This window comes from Prionailurus viverrinus, chromosome A3, assembly GCF_022837055.1.
Source record: "Prionailurus viverrinus isolate Anna chromosome A3, UM_Priviv_1.0, whole genome shotgun sequence".
Lineage (NCBI taxonomy): Eukaryota > Metazoa > Chordata > Mammalia > Carnivora > Felidae > Prionailurus > Prionailurus viverrinus.
The window spans coordinates 73,716,148-73,733,239 of record NC_062563.1 but is presented as its reverse complement, the minus strand read 5'-3'; the positions used below and the strand labels follow the sequence as shown (position 1 = coordinate 73,733,239).

Below are 17,092 nucleotides of genomic sequence, written 5' to 3'. Positions count from 1 at the left end.
CCATGGGCCAAATCTGGCCTGTTGTCCTTTTTTGTATGATCTATATAAGATATATTTTACACTTCAAATATTTTTAAAAAATTAGAATATTATGTGGCACATGAAGAGGACTTAAAATTCACATCCGTGTTCATAAATAAAGTTTTACTGGAACACAACCAGACCCATTCCTTCACACGCCATCGATGGTTGCCTCTATATTACACAATGAGCAGAGCTTCCACAGAGACAGTCTGGCCCACAAAGCCTAAAATATTTGCTATCTCTGGCCCGTTACAGAAAAAGTTCGCCAACACCCTCCTCAGAACTCAGGTTTAACAAGTTCTCTGTTAACTTTGTCATAAATAAAAGATAAAATCTGGATGTGTAGCTGCAAAACATTCCATATTTATTATTCTGTTTGCCGTAGTTTCCAAAGCTGGTGCACCATACACGCACAAGAATGCAAAACAGGAACCCAGACGGATGGTCTAATGTTTCCCGTTTGCTATTTCTGTCTTTGCAATTTTCCTACATGGCATGCACGCAGGGGAGAAAAAACAACAATTACCCACCGTGCTAGATTTAAAAGCATTTAATGACATAGCATATATTTAACAGGGCAAAAGTTGAGAGGTACAGGTCATACGACTGAGTGCCAGGCCTGAGCGACCACCTCCCTGCTCTGGCCCAGCCTCTGGAGTTCATTCCTATCAATGCCATTTTGATTGTGCAGTAAGATGAAAATTTGTCATTACAATCGTTACAGTGACAAAGAAATGCACACTATGTATCAAATAGCAAGGTAATGAAGCAAATTATAACACAGTGTGGCAACACACGAGCAAGTAACCATTAGAGTAACATTACTTTGTCCAGTAAATGCTTCAGTTCCACTTGTACACTTACCAATGATTTAAAGGGTTTATTATACATCTAGTTTTATTATACTTTGTACTAGAATTATCTCAAACATACAATATAATGTATTTCAGCAAAAAAAAAAAATTGAAATTACAGATTATTTAAAACAGTATCAGTTTTCTATTCCTTCTCGTATACCGGTATACCGACATTCTTAACTGTCCTTGCAGTTGATGCAGAAAAGCCGCATGTCATGTGTTAGTAAGTGATGCCAGATACAAACGGTTTGGTCTGTAGATTTAACACGGAGCTGCACTGTGGCTGCAGCGAGATCATAATACACGATCTGTTTACTCAAGGTTAGACCCGTCGTGGGCACTTCTAATAAGTCAAGACTCAAGGTAACCACTGGAAATAAATGGAAGAGAATGGTTGTCAGGAAATTGGTACATTTTGTCTCTGGTGAGCACAGGAAATATTGTTTAAGCACCGCTGCCTTGTATACCAACAGCACTAGAGGCGGGTTATTTCCAACGCAGCCTCACAAAATTGAGGAACAGTTTAAATATTGAGATCTAATCGATAGAATTTCATTAAAAAAAATCTGGTCTTCCCTCTGCACCTCAAACTTTTGTAACTTGGAGATAAAGTGTTTAGGTATATTTCCCCCACCCCCCAAGAAATGCTCTATAAATAAAAAAAAAAAAAAATCAACCACATTGAAGAACATTAGGCACAGAGAGTAATGTGTTGGTTCTGAGCTTGCATGCTGGAGTTTCACTGAAAAGGTAAGAGAAGGGCAGGAGGTGAAGGAAAGGAGTTCACTTCTTTTTGCCAAAAATGCTGAACCTCTTCTCCTTGTCTTTCTCTTTGTCCTTCTCCCGCTTGCCAGGGCTAGACTCGCTGGTGATGGTGACGACGCTGGTGGGCAAGGTCTGTGCCCGGCTGGATGCTGGCGTGCTCTGGGTGCTGGCGGACACCTCATGTTTATCAGAGGAGATGGCGGAGGAGATGGCCTGGATCCATGTGTTCATTTCCTCCTGGACAAAGGAGGCACAGGTGAGACTCAAGTAAGAGAGGTGGGCTCGAAATGCTCTTGCTCCACCTGCCCCACCAGTGTGCCTCCGTTGGTAGGAAAGCTTGGGAACAGTGCATCTGGCCAACAGGGGCTCCTAGCTAACTGAGAGGCAAGCAGTTCCCAAAGAGGCCTGCGCAGAGTGAACATGGTTCAGCTCTCCCGAGAACTCGGTTTACAGTATCCTTCAGAAGTCACCATTCTAGTATGTGGACCTACAAACGTGGAGGAATGAGAAGACGGGTCTCCACTGGTGGGGGTGTCAGCTCCCACCTCTATAAATTCCTTCTTCTTTTACTTTTTTTTTTAAAAAATGAAATATATTTGATATACAAGCCTGCATAAATTTAACAGAAGTTGGTTTTTCAAATCTAAAGCACTGCCCATGTTGTGGTTCCGTCAGCAGACCTTCTCTCCCTGCAAGGAGGGGTACAACCATGGAATGGTCAGGTAGAGGTGCTGGAGTGCAGCAGGGAGGCCCTGTGACTGGACTTCAGGATCCACATCCGGTCCTGGAAACACTTCACTGTGCCTCATCCACTGCAAGGGGAGTTGGGGGGTGAGGTGGGGGGAGATTTTCCACTGTCAGCTTCAGGGTCCTGGTACTAGCTCTCCTGACAGGCAAAGACACAGTGAGATGCCATTCACTGCCCCCTAGAGATATAAGGGGAACCAAACAGCTTCCTGTTGTTAGTGACTGTGGAGACCAGATGACAGAAGCCATGGCTGATCATTACTTCTATATGGAACACTGTAGATAAAGCTTATCATGCCAATAAACACTTGCAAATACCTAACTACAGAGAGAAATGAATCTTAAAAACTTACATCATCTTTGGCTTGGAAGAGGTACTCATTGCCATCATTTAGTCTGTAAATTGAAGGAAGAAGTCAGTCACAATTTGACTTAGGCAGAAACAAAACCCTCAATTCCCAAAACCTATGTGGATATAAGCAGGCCACTGGAATCCTACCAGAACTGCCCATCAGAGCTCTGCATACATCACGAGCTGTGCCCAGGACCCACAAAGGCCGAGCAACAGCACCTTCAACATCAAGAAGCTATATAATTGGGCCAATATAATATACACAAAACTTAATGTTTCAATCCACTGGAAGGATAAAAAATGCCCCCAAAACAATCAACATCTGGCTTTGCCGTGACAAAGGAGCACCTGAATCATTGCTCTACACTGAATTTAAGAGAAAATGCTTTAAAAATTCTAAGTCCTTTCATTACATAACCATAAAGGGAACAATCCAACAAGAAGATGTAACAATTATAAATATTTATGCACCCAACATGAAAGCACCCAAATACATAAAGCAGTTAATAATAAACATAAAGGAAGTAATCAATAGTAATATAATAACAGTAGGGGACTTTAACACACCACTTACATCAATGGACAGATCATCCAAACAGGAAATCAACAAGAAAAACTGGCTTGGATGATACATTAGACCAGATGGATCTAACATATTCACAACATTCCATCTTAAAACAGTAGAATACACATTCTTTTCAAGTACACATGGAACATTCTCCAGAAAAGATCACATATTAGGCCACAAAACAAGTCTCAACAAATTAAAGAAGATCAAAGTCATATCATACATCATTTCCGATCACAATGCTATGAAACTAGAAATCAATCACAAGAAAAAAAAATCTAGAAGGAACACAGATACATGGAGATTAAATAACATGCTATTCAACAATTAATGTGTCAAACAAGAAATCAAAGAGGAAATGGGGGAGACAAATGAAAATGAAAACACAATGGTCCAAAATCTTTGGGATGCAGCAAAAGCTGTTCTAAGAGGGAAGTTTACAGCAATACAGAATTCACTAAACAAGGAAGAAAAATCTTAAACAACCTAATCTTACACCTAAAGGAGCTAGAAAAAGAACAAAACTCTAAACCAGTAGAAGGAAGGAAATAAAAGAGCAGGAAAAAAAAAAAAAAAAGAAACTAAAAAAACAATATGAGAGATCAATGAAACCAGGAGTTGGTTCATTGGAAAGATCAACAAAATTGATAAATCCTTAGCCAGATTCATTAAAAAAAAAGGACTCAATTAACAAAATCAGAAATAAAACATGAGAAATAACTGACACTACAGAAGCACAAAGGATTATAAAAGCATATTATGAAAACTCACATGCCAACAAAACTGGGCAACCTAGAAGAAATGGGTTAGTTCCTAGAAACATATAACGTCCAAAAATTGAATCGGGAAGAAATAGAAGATTTGAATAGACTGATTACCACCAATGAAACTGAATCAGTAATCAAAAAACTCCCCAAAACGTAAGTCCAGAACTAGATGGCTTTACAAGTGAATTCGACCAAGCACTTACTATTTTTAAAGACTTTTTAAAAGTTTATTTATTTATTTTGAGAGAGAGAGGGAGATAAGGAGAGAGAAAGGGAGAGAAAGCGAGCAAGTGAGCAGGGAGGGGCAGAGAGAGGGAAAGAGAATTCCACAGAGCCCGAAGTGGGGCTGAAACTCATGAAACATGAGATCATGAACTGAGCCAAAATCAGAAGTCTAAGTGACTGAGCCACCCAGCTGCTCCTCAACCAAACGACCAAACGTTTAAAGAGTTAATACCTATTCTTCTCAAACTATTGCAAAAAATAAAAGAGGAAAGATAGTTTCCAAATTCATTCTATGAGGCCAGCATGACCCTGACAGCAATACCAGATCAAGATACTACAAAAAAAGAAACTATGGGACCGTACCTCTGATGAACATAGATGCAAAATCCTCAATAAAATATTAGCAAACCGTTGGGGTACCTGGCTGGCTCAGTCAGAAGAGCACTGGACTCTTGACCTTGGGGTCGTGAGTCTGAGTCCCATGTTGGGTGTAGAGATTACTTAAATAAAAAACTTTAAAAAAATATTAGCAAACCAAATCTACAATGCATTAAAAAAAATCACTGCAATCAAGTGGGATTTATTCCTGGGTTACAAGGGTGGTTCAGTACTTGCAAATCAATCAACGGTGATACATCACATCAACAAGAAAAAGGATGAAAAACATGATTATTTCAATAGATGCAGCAAAAGCCCTCAAAAGTAGGTTGAGGGATGCCTGGCTGGCTCAGTTCGTAGTAGAGCATATAATTCTTTACTCAGGGTCATGAGTTCAAGCCCCACGCTAGGTATGAGACCTACTTAACGAAAACAAAACCAAAACAAACAAAGTGAGAGGGAATATACCTCAACATAATAAAGGCCATCTATGAAAACCCCACAGCCAACAACATCCTCAAGGGGGAAAAACTGAGTTTCCCCCCTAAGGTCAGGAACAAGACAAGGGTGTCTACTCTTACTGCTTTTATTATTCAACATGGTACTAGAAGCCCCAGCCACAGCAATCAGACAACAAAAAGAAATAAATGGCATCCAAATTGATAAAGATAAAGTAAAACAGTCACTATTTGCAAATGACAACGTTATATATAGAAAACACTAAAGTCGCCACCAAAAAACTACTAGATCTGATAAACAAATTCACTAAGGTTGCAAGATATAAAAATCAATATACAAAAATATATTGCATTTCTATACATGAACAGAAGTAGCAGAAAGAAAAATTAAGAGAACAGTCCTGAGGTGCCTGGATGGCTCAGTCGGTGGAGCATGTGACTCTTGATCTCAGGGTTGTGGGTTCCAACCCCACGTTGGGTGTGGTGATTACTTAAAAATAAAATCTAATCTTTAAAAAATTTTTTAAGTTTACTTATTTTGAGAGAGAGAGAAAGAGAGAGAGAACACAAGTGTGCATGTAAGCAGGGGAGGGGCAGAGAGAAGAGACAGGCTCTGTGCCATCAATGCACAGCTTGATACGAGGCTCAAACTCACGAACCTGTGAAATCATGACCTGAGCTGTCAAGAGTTGGATGCTTAACTGTGCCACCCAGGTGCCCCTAAAAATAAAATCTTAAGAAAAAGGTCCCATTTACAATTCCACCAAAAATAATTAAAATAGCTAGGAATAAACTTAACCGAGGAGGTGTAAGACTCCGAAAACTATAAAACCGTGATGAAAGAAACTAAAGATGACATAAACAAATGGAAAGATGTTCCAGGCTCATGGACTGGGGAAAACACTGTTAAAATGTCCATACTGCACAAACCAACCTACAGATTTAATGCAATCTCTATCAAAATACCAACAGTATTTTTTCACAGAACTAGAACAAATAATCCTGAAATCTGTGTGGAACCATTAAAGACCCTGAGTAGCCAAAGAAATCTTGGAAAGCAAAAAAAGTCAAACAAACAAACAAACAAAAAAACTGGAGATATCGCAATCCCAAATTTCAAGATACATTACAAAGCTGTAGTAATCAAAACAGTATGACACAAAAATACCGGCACAAAATCAATGGAACAGAATAGAAAACCAAGAAATAAACCCGCAATTATATGGTCAATTTATCTTTGATAAAGGAGGCAAGAATATGCAATGGGAAAAAGTTCATTCAACAAATGGTGTTGGGAAAACTGTACAGTAATGTGCAAAAGAATGAAACTGGACCACTTTCTTATACCATACACAAAAATAAACTCAAAATGGATTAAGGGCCTAACTATGAGACCTAAAACCATAAAAACTCTAGAAGAGAGCATAGGCACTAATTTCTCTGATATTAGCCATAGCCACATTTTTATAGAGATGTCTTCTGAGGTAATAGAAAACAAAAGCAAAAGTAAACTATTGGGACTTCATCAAAATAAAAAGCTCCTGAACAGGAAGCAAACAATAAGCAAAACTAAGAGCGAACCTATGGAATGGGAGAAGATATTTGCAAAGGACATATCCGATAAAAGGTTAGTAATCCAAAACACAGCAAGAACTTATACAACTGAACACCAAAAAACCCCAAAATAATCCAATTAAGAATGGCAAGAAGACACGAATATTTTTCCAAAGAAAACATACAGATGGACAGACACATGAAAAGACGCTCAACATCACTAGTCATCAGGGAAATACAAATCAAAATTACAGTGAGATATCACCTCACACCTGTCAGAATGGCTAAAATCAAAAGCACAAGAAACAACAAGTGTTGATGGGGATGTGAAGAGAAAGGAATCCTCACACACTGTTGGCAGGAATACAAACTGGTACAGCCACTGTGATAAACTGTATGGAGGTTTCTCAAAAAATTAAAAATAGAATTACCACATGATTCAGTAATTCCACTATTGAGTATTTAATCAAAGAAAAAGAAAACATTAATTCAAAAAGATATATACACCCCTATGGTTTACTGTAGCATTATTTACAATACCCACAGTATGGAAGCAACCCAAGTGCCCATCGATAGATGAATGTATAAAGATGTGATCTATATGTATTTATACACACACACACACACACACACACACACACACACACACACACACAATGGAGTAATACTCAGCCATAAAAAAGAATGAAATCTTGGTATCTGCAACAACATATATAGGCCTACAAAATATAAAGTTAAGTGAAATACATCAAAAACAAATACTATATGATTTCACTCATATGTGGAATTTAACAAACAAAACAATGGAACAAATGGAAACAATAGAGAGGAAAACCAAGAAACACATTTTTAACTATAGACCACAAAACGATAGTTATCAGAGGGGAGGTAGGTGGGGGGACACATGAAAGAGGTGAAGGAGACAAAGAGGACACTTATCGTGAGGAGCAGTGAGCAATATATGTATATAGAATTGCTGAATCACTGCACTGTACACCTGGAACTAATAAAACACTGTATTGTTAATTATACTGGGATTAAAAAAATTATGATTCTTTTTTGAAATTCTGCTATAGAGCTGGCATCCCCCAATTTATAAATACCAGAGTTTTTAAATAGACATAAATAAAAGATCTAGATTTCTCTTGTTCTATGGTACATAGTAAAAGAAACTGTCCTTACAAGGCCATCCCTGATACTGAAAAGTCACTAGTTTAGAGGGCTCACTCATTCACTTCACTGAGGTACAGAAGGAGTGATCCTGGGGGGTGGGGTGGGGTGGGGAGGGTAAGTACCCTTTGCCAATATGCTAACCCTCTGAACCTGCATCAAGGGAGAACAAAGGGGGAGGGAGGCAGCCAGGGAGCCAGGCTGTCTGCGCCTTGTCTTACAGAGTGTAAACGTTCCAAGTTCTGAAAAGCCTGCCTCCAGTGCTTCTTGAAAGAGCTGAAGAAGTCACACCCTTTGAGACTCTCATTTGCAGTCTTCAGCCTATTCCAACTGACAGGACAGAAATGCAGAACTGAAGACCAAAGCTTTTCAGGTCCCAAGGCAATAGATCATATTAGTATTAAACTAATTAAAATTGTAACCACTACCATGTTTACTTTCTAGCGGATAAAATGATTTTTCTGTCCATTTCCCAGTATAAGAAAAACTTCTAAGCTTGGATCCACTCTGTGGGGAGTACAGGTGTGTGTTCTACAAGCTAAAGACACTTGGAACTAGATGTTACCAGAATCAGCTAGAACATCTGCTGGGCAAGTCAGGGGAGCACGGACACCCAATTCTAAACATATGCTTCCTACTTGTCTCCATCTGGCTCGAGGATGACTCAATTGACCCACCTCTAGCTAGCTCTTGAGCAAAGAATAGCATCTCCTGGGTCTGGATAAGCTGCAAAGATGGGTAAACTATTTTTCTAAGCTTCCCTTAAATTGTGAGATGTGAACAGTTCACCCTGTCTTAGGAGACAGTAAGTTCCAGCTTATCAAAACAAAGCTGTTTTCTTCAAGGTCGAGCTGTGCCATTAACCACAGGGAGGCCGGTGACTGGCCACAGTCCCTAAAGATCCAAACTGAGACATGTGCCAAATTGGCACTAGGTTCAGTGGTGTTTTTTCTTTTTTTTTTATTATGAAATTTATTGTCAAATTGGTTTCCAACCAAACCAATTTGTTCATCCCAACAGGTGCCTCCTCAATATCCCTCACCTACCCTCCCTCCCTCCCACCCCCCATCAACTCTCAGTTTATTCTCAGTTTTTAACAGTCTCTTATGTTTTGGTCCCCTCCCTAACCTTTTTTTTTCCCTTCCCCTCCCCCATGGTCTTCTGTTCAGTTTCTCAGGATCCACACAGGAGTGAAAACATATCGTATCTGTCTTTCTCTGTATGACTTATTTCACTTAGCATAACACTCTCCAGTTCCATCCATGTTGCTACAAAAGGCCATATTTCATTCTTTCTCATTGCCATGTAGTATTCCACATTGGTGTTTTTTTATTTTCTTCTAATGGCAGAGAGAAGGAACTGACTGATCGCAGTATCTGCCTAGTAAAACCAACCCCCAGAGTGAAAATGAACAGGGACATTACTCTTGGGAACCAAGGAATGCAGCACCTCTCACCTTAGCTTGAACACGTGTTTCTTCTTCTTGTAATCAAGGGCCACTTCACAGATGGCTTCTTTCAAACTCACAGGGACCTCGCTGTGGTAGGGAATTCCAGAGGCAGCGGTCTTTGCATCTTTGTAGAAACCCATTTCTTGGTTATTTATGACACAATAAACATTGTGCCAGGACCTGAGCAGTAAAGAAAGAAACGTCAAGGTTCTAGACCACACTTCCTTAAAGAATTAAGAATTTGATTAACAGGAAAACAATCCACACACAATGTGATGTGACCCACTGTTAAAAGCCTTTCCTAAATTCTGCTAAAACCGAACCATGGAACAAAATTCCTCCGTGGGCCACTGGGACAGTGTACACGTTGGTACAGCGGTAGGTGTTTCTCAGAGTCTGGGGAAAAACATGGTACCCTCTTCTATTAAAAAAATACTCTTGGCTCTGATGGGAAAGATTTTTTGCTGGTGTGGATACTCTCTGCTATACTATCCTCTTGTGGTGATGCTGTACAGGGAAGGCTTCTCATTTGAAACATGCCTGTCCTTAAGCAGCTCCTCCAGGACCTCAGCTTTAATCCTGATGTGGCCTGGCGATGTGACAGGGAGGCAAATCCAGAGCCATTAGCACATGTGGAAACTTGGGATGAATCAGAAAAGGATGGCCTTTCCCGCCACGATATGGCAAAATGTCACGATTTACTGATTTTATCAGAAGTTACTTTACTGCCACCTACCTATATTAACATATAAATTTATGTTGTACTCAATGTGGATGGCAGCTTAGACGGGATTTCCTGGTCTAATGTTTGACCTGTACAACTGTAAAAGGTGGTCTCAGGCAGAATGGTTTACTGGTTAAGCACACTGGCTTTGGAGTCAGATAGGAATTTCACCCCAGCTAATGCCATTTACCAGGTTTCTAAAGAGTGGGCTTTTTTAAACACACAGAACCTCCATTTCCTTATCCGTAAAATAATGAAAGTAGGGTTTATTGGGAGATAGTGAATATAAACACCGACAGGGAGATATATCTGGGGAAATGAATGTCTTAAGAAAAATCTCACAAGAAAGAACACTTCACTTTAAGGAAGATTCCCCAGCCTCCATGTAGCACATTCCTTCTCAGGAAGTACTAGGAAGGCCCCTTTTTTGCAATTCTTATGCACACTTAACTAACCTTCTTTCTGTGAATAAGAAGCACTTATTATTATTGAGTAATAAGCACTCTCCTCCCAACTTCCAATGTCAGCCCTAAGAAAAACGTGACGCCCAGGAAGCCAAGAACAAATGGACTTCACAAGCAACCCCCTGTCCCCCCAATTCAACACGCAAGCGGATGCCTCTTTCTTTAATGGGCTGATTTCCCATCTTACTGCCTTAGCCTTTGCTGCTGTTACCTGCTTGAGGCTTTCTTATTGTGAGCCTCCCACTCGTGCTTCCGATTCAGGAAGCCTTCCATCTGGGCCGAAGGCGTCTCCTGGGTTCTGGCCGGCAAGGTGGCGGCACTCTGGGCCGGGAGGGCAGGCTTGGCTTTGCGGTCGGACGTGGGGGAGGGGATGGGGCTAGACTCCTTTGAGCTTGTTCTTTGCTCTGCGGCGCCGTTGACCATTTCGCTTGTGTCCACCGCTTCTGCCATCTAGGGACAGCGGAGAGGCCATTCAGCTAACCCCGTGAGCCATAGGGGCGACCACATACGCTCTGACTCGCACACGTGGCTGTGTATAAATGCCTGGCACAGATCGAGGCAGTACAGTAAAACCATTGCAACATCCCACAAAGCCAGCTGGACACCAAGGACATTAGAAGGTGGGAAGGGATTAATGCCTGCCCGCTTATGGGAAGATGAGAAAAGCGAAATGCCAGGATGAGTTTTACTGCACTCTGCTCCTCTGATCAATCCATTTTCTCTAATGGAACTCAGATCATTTCCTCTTGTGGTTACTTTAAAACAAAAGGACAACAGGAACAATCACACGTATTAAATATGAGAGAGTGGACGTTATACAGCAGCCACCTTACAACCAAGGACGTCACCAGAAGAGCTGGAAGTTGAAGCGAAAGGGCATTCACAAACAGGTCGACAGACAACTCTATCAGAACTACACAGCATTCCCCCAGAGTAAGACAAGGAAAGACCTCCAGTTTCTGAAAATGCTCTCTGGCTCTCCTCCCCCACCCCTCAACACATCATCATAAACACATGCAGAAATTAGGATGACAATCATGCATTTCACATCTACCATCCCAGTTAGATTTTGGAACTTAAGAGCTGGAAGGAAATGAGGCAAGTCAACAAACATCAATTTAACCACATCTGCCGGAGTTGTATCGTGAGTGGGTTGTAGTTTGTGTTAAAGGAGCTGGAAAAGCCAATCACAGTCACTCAACACCACACGGCTATTTACCCCCAAACACAGACAGAACCAGGGCCTTCCCCATCACGTGTTGGTTGATCACGGTGCCTTGCTGCACTGAGACGAGAAAGCCCAGACACAGCCAGGCTTCCCGCGGCTCTGACCGGCAGGCTGGAGACGTCTTCGGGAGCTGTTCCTTCCCAAGCTCATTTATATTGTAACCCTCAGGGCTTTTCGGCTTTGGAAATGCAGTAGGGTCTCGGTTCATTATCGCTTTCAGCCTGTGTACCATCAACTGTGTACCATTAACTGTCGCGGCCCCCGGCGGGTACACCCAGGGCATGAGATTAGCAAGTTACTAAAGCTGGGTGTGGCTGACGCTTTAGTGGATTACAGACAACCTGCACCCCTTGTACACGGACAAACATGGAGGTGTCAATGGCAACGTTCATTAGATACGTCCCCCACCACTGCTGCCCAGAACCAAAATGACAAGTTAGCAGCAACAACCTCAGCAGGATAAATGGTAGAACGACCACCACTGCCTTCAACACTCAGATATGTCAACTCTCAGGAACTGGATCGCTCATTCAGGTCTTCTATCTACGTGGCTGGGTGGGAGTCAGGAGTTTCTATTCCACATACACAAACTATCACTGCCACCATCAGGGTTTAGGGTGAGAGGAGAGGCTTTGCAATTTAAGGGTGTTTGTGACCGGAACCCTTTACCGACAAAGCAATGTGGAAAATGGAGTCTTAGGGCAGGAAGACACGGGGAGAGGGGGTGTACGTGTGATTATCCTGGTCTCGTGACACCCTGTAGACGCGTGCTTATGAGCGACAGGCTATTTAAATATTTCTCTTTTCTTTCACTTTTAAAGGAGAGATGCAGGAAGAGAAATAACAACCAAAAAACAAAACCCTGAGTCCAAAGAAAGTGAATGGATTTTGAAGTTGACAAATCTGTTCTAGTGTGGAATTTCAGGAGACTTCTGATGGGAAGGAAGTGTGAGTTTGGTCTGAAAGGCCTGTGCCAGGTGAGTCCAGGGAAACATAAGGTTAGTGTGTATAGAAACCAGGTTAAAAAAAATTAGTGCTGCAGCTGTGACTTAAAAACTGCTAGTGACAGCAGTGACCTGGACGGAGTAGCATTTGCTGAAAAAAGGCTAACATTTATAGCATTTGGTCAGACTTCAAGGTAGGTGAAGGCCAGGGAAGCCTCTTCTGGGGGAAATTCTGCAGCAAAAATTTTTTTCTTTAGAGTTAGAAGGAAAGAGAAAACCCCAAACCAGTATGCAGAGATAATTAATGTTTATGCAAATGAATCACTAAACCAAGAAAACAAGGGAAATAAAAGGAACAAAATGAATTTTAATGGACATGTGCTGAAGCATGCCAACAGACAACACATCACTAGAGACAAACATCAAAAGCAAATCATAGCGCTATGACCATACATGTGACTCGCCCCCCCCCCCCCCCCCCCGCTCCCCACCCCCCCACATTGCTTTTCTTTAGCGATTAGTCCAGAGTGCTTTAGTGGCTGGGTACACCTGAGATCTTTAAATCAGGAGGTGAATGAGCATAAATGCAACGTGACAACTAGTAGCACAAGAAACACCTGATTGGTTTTCTAAGTGCATGAAGCAACACTATTTTCAAGTTCATTAACTTGAGTCTCTGCACCACAACTCAAAAGAATGAAAAGGCTTTTCTTTTTTCAATTATAATAAAAAATTTGTTCTGGCAAGCTACAAATTTAAAAATCTAGATAAAAATAGGCATGAGAACAAATGCCAAAAACATCATAGCACTCCTTCTCTGTGCTTACGTGGTTTCTTTTTTTTTCCTTTTTTTGTCTTCTGAATACAAAAAAGCATAAAATTGGGTGTTATTCCAGATGATATAAAATTTAAACATATATATATATATATATATGAAACATCACATATATACATATAGATCAATGACACACAGAATTTGGAGCCAGAAACACACATCAGGGCTCCCTAATGACCAAAAGATAAAGCAGTAGTTTTTTCTAAAATGAATTTTGGTGTGTTTAAGGCAGAGACCCAATAATGGTGCACACTACCCCCAGAACATAAGAAGCTTGGCATCTATCTATATACCCATCTACAGTTACAAGTAGATAGATATGTACATAGAAATAAGGAAAAACAAACAAGATGCTATATGATGTTATCCTGACAAAAGAAAAAAAAAAAAGACATGCATCATGAAATGAAAAGACAAATCAGACTTAACTCATGGAAAACACATATCAAAACAGGTTTCTGATTTCACTAACATCTAAATATGGCAAATGAGCAAGTGACTGTCTCACAAGGCTTTGATATAGTATGGATTTGGTTCTGTTCTGTCTTTATCAGTATCAGGAAATCCCCTCTTTCATAAGCTTTTATTCCTAAGGAATAGAATTTATGTTAAAACGTATTCAATCCCTGCTGGTGGTCTGATAAATGCCATCCTAAAAGACTCCTTATTGGAGAACTCCACAAAAGGTCGTGAGAAAATGAAAAATAAATGAGAAGATACATATGAGACATACAACGAAATTTGTCTACACAGACACTAAAATTACTCCTGAAGCCAAGCGGTGTCCAAAGGCTCCTAGGGGTGGTCCACCACATTCATGGTTCAAGTAATCAGGGTGAACCAGAAAGGCTTCTGTTCTGTTTGTTTGAAAAACTTAAACGGTCTGACACCCTGAAGTCATCAACTGAATGAAGAGGCCTGGAAGTCTGAGAGGCAGGCTTCCGAAACATGCTGAGAGCCGCTGCCACCGGCCACATTGGGCGTCACGGTGGTGCCGACAGTGATCAAGACGTGGGGGGCGCGGCAGAGGTCAAAAGGCACTTCACTCCTGAGGCTGGGTGCGTTATTTGCTGCAAGTAAGCCTAGAAGTCTCAATTCAGGTCTTGGCAGAAAAAAATGAGAGGAATTCATTTGGAAAAATAAATAACCCAAGGGTCTCAAAATCATTTCAGATTCTGCACCTAAAATTAACAGCGCTTCCCAAGTAGATCCAACCACACCCCCCTTTTCTTCCTTGCTCATTTTCAATGAATAAAGGCATCCTTCATGGAATGTGACACAGGTGACTTACAGTTTTAATCTTAGTACTAAGAGTCTCCTTCCTCTTATCCCAGTCTTCCTAGTTCCTATTCAACTATTGCAGGTTAATAACATCTGTAAAGGGGGCTCTGTGTAGTGCAGTATTGCACCCTGTTAGTATAACTGGATGTGTCATACCTGTCGGATTCTAGTTTTCTTCTTCATTTTGCTGTAATCTCATTTAATTTCAATTACTCATGTAAGGCTTTCGCTGTAAAATCTTAATAAAGTAAAAAGCTCACAATAAATAAACAAAAAATTAAGAATGTTGCTTTAAGGCAACTGAGCATCCATCATTAAAAGACCCAAATAAACATGAATTAAATGCAAACAAATATGAAACCAAGGAAGCCTACGAATTAAGGAAAATTTTAACACTGTGGGTGAAGTGGAAGCCAAAAGGTCAAACCAACAGGATTTGGAAAGAGTGGTTCTTGACAAATGGTAGTGAACTTCACAGTCCAGACCACGGCTGGTCACTGGCTGTCCGTCTGCTATTAAAGTTTTTGTAGTTTTGGTAGGTTTGAGAGCGGTAACTAACCCGTGGAGATCCCTGTTCAGTCGGCAAACCGTTCTGGGAAACTTGCTCTCCTTTTGAGGTATCCCTGTTAGGTAAAGTGGGGAAGGAGGACAGAGGAGGGAAGGGAGGGAGAGGGAGGAGAGGGAGAAAAACAGAGGATGAGAGAGAAGAACATCAGTCAACTTTATTATAGATTTTCTCTTAGAAAAACATACGCAACCCCCTTTTACATAACGTAATTTCTTTTTAAGAACTTCCCAAGTGTTCCAAACCAACTCTAGGTAGAGAATAAGACCACAGGCATGCTTTTTCTCCCCAATAAAGGCAGCATTCAGGGTTGGCATGGGGCTCTTACCACAACACAATAATTAGCTTTTCAGAAATAGACAATAATTTCTGTTCTTTATGTGAAGGACATTCAAAAAGTATCACCACATAATCACTAGCCTGAATCTGGGTGGTTCACTCCATCCATTTAGTCACATGGAAATTCTGAGTGAGGGTGTGTTTGTGCATGCGTGTGCAGGCAGTTGAGTGAGCACTGTCCACGCTCCACTTTTGCCGCCTACACAGTAGCAATGTGACTGTGGATAAGTCCCTGTTCTCCATTGTCATCCTGGGGTGACTGCACGGATTCTAAGTACTCTACGGAATTAAGAAGAAGGGCATGTGGCAAGGCCTAGCATAGCACAAGCTTAGAAAAGATGCTCTCCAAACCTCACTTGCCACTGAAACTAAGACTTGAGGAGGGCAGTCTGCCCATGACTCACCACTGCTGCTGGGACTCCATCTCCTCGGAAGCCTTCGTGCTCGGCTCGGGAGAGGGCGGCCGCCTCTTCCTCTCCTCTTCCTCTTGCTGTCTGCGCACTTCCAGTAACTCCAACTGAGAGAGAACACGATAATGTTCAGCAGAGCCCCAAACTTTGCTCCAATTAAGGAAAGCGTTCTAGAGGAACCCAGAAAGCCCTCCTGTCTGAGTTTTCCACACTGGATCACGCTGGACAACCAGAAACTCTAACATCCAGCAAGATGGCACTGGGATCACAGGATCTGCAGCTACAACCCCAAACTACTGCAAACAGAGATCTGCGTGACACACAGGCCTACTCCATGGGGTTTGCATGTCCCCTGGGACATGGGTTTAATTTCTAAACCAACTATGCAGCTTTCAACTTCGTTTAGGAAGAAAGTACCTGAGTGTGAGCGTCCATGTTTACTTCCCATCAGAGCTCAAACACCAGACACAGAGCTACAATAAATCTCAAGGAGGCTTCTTGTGCTGTGGTAGGCATTTGTGTTCAGCTCAAACCCAAATAACACATAAACAAAAGCCACAGGGTAGTCTAATTGAAACTAAGCCATTCCATAAGCAGTATGTATGTACTAAAAGTATTCCGTTTGACACAAAGTATGCAGGTATGTTTTAAGTCCCCAGACCTGTAGAAACCAGGAAGAACACCATTTTTGTACACCATAAAGGATCAGCTTTCTACCAGGAGTACAAGTGTCACAGGAGAGGAAATACCAGTGAGTAAGCCCTATTGTAAAGCTTTAATTTTAATGGTGACAGAAGAAACGATCAGGAATGGGGAGAATTTTCAATGGTTTGGGATCCAGCTATTACTTGACAGAAATTCTAATTCTGAAAACCTGAAGAAAACTGCAAGACTAACAAACTCACCTACAAAGCAAAGCTTTCATGAGATATAAGAAGAAAAACAGGGGCGCCTGGGTGGCGCAGTCGGCTAAGCGTCCGACTTCAG

General features: G+C 41.3%; 1 protein-coding gene across 3 annotated transcripts in view; it reads right to left on the bottom strand.

Annotated features, from left to right (window-relative positions):
* Positions 1–559: 559 nt before the first annotated feature.
* Positions 560–17,092, bottom strand: part of SPTBN1 (spectrin beta, non-erythrocytic 1) — a 199,395-nt gene continuing 182,862 nt past the window's right edge. For all 3 annotated transcript variants that reach the window (XM_047851345.1, XM_047851346.1, XM_047851347.1), the window contains 6 exons: positions 16,100–16,212; positions 15,351–15,414; positions 10,715–10,953; positions 9,322–9,495; positions 2,747–2,789; positions 560–1,883 (listed from right to left, as the gene is read on the bottom strand). In XM_047851345.1, the coding sequence (XP_047707301.1) occupies positions 1,665–1,883; positions 2,747–2,789; positions 9,322–9,495; positions 10,715–10,953; positions 15,351–15,414; positions 16,100–16,212 (852 nt within the window). In that variant the 3' untranslated portion in view covers positions 560–1,664. The remainder of the gene's footprint in view (positions 1,884–2,746; positions 2,790–9,321; positions 9,496–10,714; positions 10,954–15,350; positions 15,415–16,099; positions 16,213–17,092) is intronic.